Source organism: Apium graveolens, chromosome 6, assembly GCF_009905375.1.
Source record: "Apium graveolens cultivar Ventura chromosome 6, ASM990537v1, whole genome shotgun sequence".
NCBI lineage: Eukaryota > Viridiplantae > Streptophyta > Magnoliopsida > Apiales > Apiaceae > Apium > Apium graveolens.
Genome location: NC_133652.1, coordinates 189,839,895 through 189,845,881, shown reverse-complemented (window position 1 = coordinate 189,845,881; position 5,987 = coordinate 189,839,895). Strand labels below are relative to the sequence as shown.

General features: G+C 37.9%; 1 protein-coding gene across 3 annotated transcripts; it reads right to left on the bottom strand.

Moving 5' to 3' along the window:
* Window positions 1-293: 293 nt before the first annotated feature.
* On the bottom strand, window positions 294-5,654 carry LOC141666452 (phosphomethylpyrimidine synthase, chloroplastic-like). Of its 3 annotated transcripts, XR_012552208.1 has the most exons (7): window positions 5,500-5,654; window positions 4,284-4,614; window positions 3,963-4,090; window positions 2,754-3,580; window positions 1,453-2,135; window positions 864-965; window positions 294-714 (listed from the first exon to the last, which is right to left on the bottom strand). XR_012552208.1 is itself a non-coding variant. In XM_074472467.1 (6 exons), exons 2-5 carry the CDS (start codon window positions 4,592-4,594, stop codon window positions 1,455-1,457), a joined length of 1,947 nt encoding a protein of 648 aa, XP_074328568.1. In that variant the 5' UTR covers window positions 4,595-4,614; window positions 5,500-5,654; the 3' UTR covers window positions 772-965; window positions 1,453-1,454. The 3 variants fall into 3 exon arrangements, 2 of the variants coding, with proteins under 2 accessions (XP_074328568.1, XP_074328569.1); XM_074472467.1 differs by lacking the exon at window positions 294-714 and having other exon boundaries at window positions 772-965; XM_074472468.1 differs by lacking the exon at window positions 294-714 and having other exon boundaries at window positions 772-965; window positions 5,469-5,601.
* Window positions 5,655-5,987: the final 333 nt, after the last annotated feature.

Genomic DNA, 5,987 nt, shown 5'->3' with positions numbered 1-5,987 from the left:
GGGGCAGGGGCTACAAATCAGAATATAATGAATTGACCTGGCATGAGAGCTAATATTCATGACTTCTAGTTATGCAGCAGCTCCCCCGATCAAGTTATACTAGTATGCATTACATATTAGCAGCTTGTATATACCATGAGTATGAACTGAGCAAAAGGTTTAAAAGGCTGGCTATCAATCCGCAAAAAAGAAAAATAGATTGGTGGGGAGAGGGAGATTAACTCCTACTCCTGACTGATGAAGGAAGCTTTATTTAGGATCTAATACTACTTTTTAAAGTTTTCCTGGTCATTAAACCCTGAAAATTTTTGGGTACTTCAGCAAAAAAGATCAACTTTTCTTTATAAATCCGAAAAGATTAATATTTAATGCCAAGGTTTTCCCTCCTGAGGAGCTTTTAGCCAAGTTCAGCTTATAAGTAGGCTTATCAAGCTCCACTTGAGCTAAAGAGTGAGAGAAGAGAAATGAACTACATTTTCAGTACTCCGTGGACACCAGGGAGACGCGTCTATACTGAACCAGCTAAACATGGATATGCAGCTAGCCCAGAGCGTGGAATGAATCTCCCTTCCTGTGGAAGCACAGAAACAATAAACAAGAAAATGCACACTCCCTACGCAGGCATTATCCTGTTCAGGTGCGAAGGGACTTTCTCAGCCTGACCTGCTCTTGCCCTGGCCTAATAAGCCAGTGCTGAAGCAGATGCAGACACCCCTGGTGCGTTTCTTATGTCAATGGAAGAAATATAGAGACAACGAAACATGTAAAACAAGACACAAAAGGTTTTTGCTGTATTATTGCCAAATTCTAGATAAAGGAACATCTGCTTGTCTCAAATATTCACCAAACTACTATGAACTAACCGAAAGCATGAAAACAATGATCTGAATCAACAGTCCTCACTCCTTTGTAGCCCACACATTTCCATAAAGTTCCGGAGCAGTTTTATTTTTCACAAGGTAGTCCTGCAACAATTTTCTTATTAATAGTAGTTGTATAGTAAATCCAATGCAAGCAGAACTGATCATTTAGAAAATGGAGACTTCTAAAAAGAATGATCCTTTTTTACGATATTGATGTATGTCTGTGTTTTTTAGTACATTACTAACTATCTAGTGAAAATAATTCCAAAACTATTTGCTGCTTATTAGGGATGTCAAAGGATCGTACTGTCCAGGCTTGGCGAAATCCAAACCTGGATACTTTCACCGAACCTGAATCCATGCGTGGCATGTGCAATGCATGTGCGATACACGTGTATTGCACGAAAAAAATTTATAAACCCCTTTGACAGTTTGAGTGTACATATATGCAATCAACTTATTGTAATATTTCTATATGTCTATATATATATTGTTTATAGTGCTATTACTGCTTGTAGGAAAATAGCTTGTTTGGATAATATTGTCCATAACCTGAAACTGTTAGTGCTAACAATTAAATGCTACAGACCTTCACTTCTTTGCCGAATTGATGTAGTCCACTGGCAGGTAGATTTCTCCACCACTTTCACCATGCTGTTCACCACTCACAGTTTTTTTGGCTGCCAGAAATTCAGCACTCATAGCATCCATCCCTTGCCGTACGGCTTCTTCAGCACTCCCATAACCATGCTCCTCAGCGTACTTGCGAACATCTTCTGTGATCTTCATGGAGCAGAACTTTGGCCCACACATAGAGCAGAAATGTGCCACTTTTGCACCATCTGATGGCAAGGTTTCATCATGGAAGGATGTGGCAGTCATTGGGTCCAATGATAAAGCAAACTGGTCCAGCCAACGGAATTCAAATCTAGCCTTGCTAAGTGCATCATCCCAGGCTTGAGCATGTGGATGACCTTTTGCTAAATCAGCTGCATGAGCAGCAATCTTGTATGAAATGACCCCAGTTTTTACATCGTCCCTATTAGGCAAACCCAGGTGCTCTTTTGGGGTAACATAACAAAGGAGTGCCGTGCCAAGGGCACCTATGTTGGCAGCACCTATGGCTGATGTAATGTGATCATAACCGGGAGCAATATCAGTAGTCAAAGGTCCAAGGGTGTAGAAGGGAGCTTCATTGCACCATTCCAGCTGTTTTTGCATGTTCTCTGGAATTTTGTGCATTGGAATATGTCCAGGCCCTTCATTCATCACCTGAAAATAGTAACATAGTCTTGCCAATTACTTAGATAAAATGATAAACTAACAGCAGATATAGCCTTAACCCATTTCCTTGTTGAAAAATTAATAATAATGATTAATTTGACAGCAAAACTGGAGTTTCACAAGGTGTCAGGTCTATACATTTCTATACATCAAATTGACCAAATTCTGCAACAGTTTTAAAACCATTCTTAAACATAAGACCAAACAGGGCAGTTATCAGATTTTTGACATTTTAACAAGTGCATCCCCACCTTACTGATTATCTATTTAAAGTGCACTGAAAAGATCATTTGTGTAAAGCCAACGATATACACTTTACATGTTTCTCAAGTACCACACAGAGCAAGTATAAGCCATCAGGATAACCGAGTCAAAATACACCACTATCCATCCTTTTCAACATAAATCAACCAAAACTTCAATGCGTAGAAACCATAGGCATCATCACTAATGCTAAAAGTTAACTGATAATGCCTATATGCTATAGACTGCAGCTGTTACTCTACCAGATATAAAAGAAGACAGATTTGCAAAGAAAGCTATGTAAGAAAAGGATTATAAAACAAATACATTTAATATACTTAAGCATACTAATAAGGTCATTACCTGAACATCTTTTTCCCAAGCTCTACGTGTCAGTTCTCCTTGAGTTAAGAGCTCTGCGAACTGAGCAGTGTCATTGGCATCATATATCGATCCTGGTCGCAGTCCATCACCTATGGACAGCGCTATATCATATTGATTGCAGATATCCAGTATGTCATCCCAGTGCTCATAAGCAAAATTTTCCCTATGATAAGTCAAACACCACTTTGCATGGATAGATCCCCCTCGAGAAACAATTCCAGTCATTCGTTTTGCAGTTAGTGGAATGTAGCGAAGCAGGACTCCTGCATGGATGGTGAAATAATCCACACCTTGTTCAGCCTGTTCAATTAAAGTCTCCCTGAAAACTTCCCAGGTCAGATTTTCGGCAATTCCATCGACCTTTTCAAGTGCTTGATAGATGGGAACGGTGCCCACTGGAACAGAAGAATTACGTAAAATCCACTCACGAGTTTCATGGATGTGACGCCCTGTAGAAAGATCCATAATGGTATCAGCACCCCACATTGTAGCCCACTGAAGCTTCTGGACTTCTTCCTCAATGGAACTCACAACAGCAGAATTTCCGATATTTGCATTCACTTTAACCAAGAAATTCCTTCCAACTATCATCGGCTCCAATTCTAAATGCTTCTTGTTGGAAGGAATTATTGCACGGCCACGGGCAACCTCTGCCCTCACAAACTCTGGATCAAGCTTCTCACGAGCAGCACAGTACACCATTTCCTCTGTTATAATCCCCTTCTTAGCATAGAACATCTGTGTAAATCTTGGAAAACCTAACTTCTCCCGCTTGTCAATCCACTCCTTCCGCAACTTGGGAAGTCCTTTAAGAAAACATACACCGTGTATGATTAATCATGAATAAGCAAAAATTTTAAGGCGTAAAGTCAGAGAATGTATAACATCATTACACATATGTTAAAGTTTCATAAGGAGAAAATGCAAAAACGATCCGAGCCACCAAGTTTAAAGGCATAATTTAGATGCAACCATAATCCAGCTTGGAATTAAAAATCCTATTAAAAATAAAGTAGAGTAAATGAATCGAAGAGGAATCTGTGAAATAAAAAACTTTTGGTAAAATGCTGAATATTGTATACAAATAGATTATCTATACAACATGTTAAAAATATTAGAAATTTATCAATAACAGGAATAAATAAACACAACCCAACATTTTCTAGAGAACAAATCTCAGTTCCATACCAATACGCGGGCTTATGTCTTGGGGACCACTGGTATCATAGGTGTCAAAATGAGGTTCATCTCCTGCTAAATGAACGCGTCGGAATGGAACTTTAAGCACATGACCAGATTCTTCATGAGTAACTTCCCTGTAATTTAAAACTAATAATTATTCACTAAAAAATTGTATCAGGGAGCATGTGCATGTATCTGAGCAAAATGTATGGATGCATATTATCAAATAAAACAAGGTTGGAAGAAGCATGGGAAAATTATAAAATGTACAGAACCTAGACTAGATAGGTGAGTTTATATACTAGAAAAGAAGAAACAAAAACTGACGTATATTCCTTCGTGCTCCTTGGAAAACACTGGTTAAATGATGGAAGAGGAAGGAAATCAGGGGCTGCGGGATCAACAGTGTGCTTCCTTGGTTTAGTAGTCTTTTCCTTGTTGGTTGAAGAAGGATCGAAGGCCAATGTAGCTCTCGATCCTGAAGAGGAAGGGATATATTTTTCCTTCTTCCATTTGCTACCAGCATTGCCACCAACATCGAACCCAGGCAAAAAAGCAGTATTTGGAAACTTTGAGGAAGCAGAATGGACACCACTCTTACAAACGAAAGATGTCAAAGCGGTATTCACCGAAGCCATAGCAGGGACAAGTAAAACAGCTGAAACGTACACAATGTCATGTTTCCTTTTTAGAATATTGTAATAATAACTTTAGTATCTAGAATTGACTGCTAAGAAACATAAATTTACAACTTGAAGAAGACGTATTTAATCAATTGGTTATGAAGGCATATTTTATGAACAGGCAAGTAATTTGCAACAGATCTCCTGTATCATAATTTAGCACACCGATTCTTAACATAATGAATTTTATTACGGAAACACAAAGGAATTCATGTAAAATGATTAAGTGGCTGAAATCAACAAACACAAAATTAGATTCAGGCTTCAAATGATGAGAAGATGCTTAAGAAATATCTGTATCTAAATGTATATAAGTTGTATTTACACAGACACACACACAGAGAGTCAATTATTGAACAAAATGAAAATGAGATGTACATACAATAGTAAAGTAGGTGAAATTGACGTACATAAATTTGATTGAAGCTTAAAATGAATACTAAAAGCTTAAGAGTGTGTTGGGAGGGGGGCACAAGGGGAGTCAATTAAATCGTTTAGAACACGATGAGAAAAATATGCACACAAATTGGTAAAAATTAGCAAAGGTATTGGATGCAAGCTTTAAGCGATGACCAACAGCTTGAGAAAATCACACACACAACAAACTCAACTCAAAATATTTGATTGTCAAACAAAATCAAACATATTCCACATAATTTTCTCAAATTCATACACACACACATATATATATAGTCGATCGAAGCTTCATCACAAGAGGCACGAGAGAGATGTATATAAAATTATGTATACATACGCACATACACACAGCAGTAGGCAGAGGCGATGAATGAAATAAAGGTAAATACAATGAATTTAAAATGAATTATACCAATTGAGTAGGAGGGGGGAAGAGAGCGAACCTCAAGGGCAGAAGAAGCAATGGACCTCACTCACTCACTCACTCACTCACTCACTCTTCTTCTTATCTCACTCTCTCTCCTCAAATATCTTCTGAAATGAGTGAGTATTGAGTGAGCGTAGGCCAGCGAAAATCCGATCCGACCCGATCCGATCCGAGGCCATTTTAACGGATATGGATCGACCTATAAAAAATCCGATCCGAGATTCAATCCAATAAGAAAAATTCGATTATAAATGGAGCGGATATAGATTTAGGCCGATCCGATCCGTTAATAACCCGATCCAGTTTATATATATATAATGTACTAAAAATAATTTTTAATAATTCTAAATTTAAACGTATTATCCTCTAGTCAAGTCTCATTATTTATATTTCGTTTGGTTCAGACTCTTTGCTTCAGTCTATTTCTTTAATCCTAATTCTTTTACCGTTTCGAGCCGTATAACCCAAATCTCAATTCATATAACACCTTTATTTCGCAACATC

Excerpts from the sequence above, each read along its gene's own strand:
- LOC141666452 (XM_074472467.1), bottom strand. The coding sequence starts at position 4,594 with ATGGCTTCGGTGAATACCGCTTTGACATCTTTCGTTTGTAAGAGTGGT. Across the intron at positions 4,091-4,283 it reads AGGAGCACGAAGGAATATAC|GGAAGTTACTCATGAAGAAT; the intron begins GTCAGTTTTTGT and ends TTTAAATTACAG. Across the intron at positions 2,136-2,753 it reads CTTGGGAAAAAGATGTTCAG|GTGATGAATGAAGGGCCTGG; the intron begins GTAATGACCTTA and ends TACTATTTTCAG.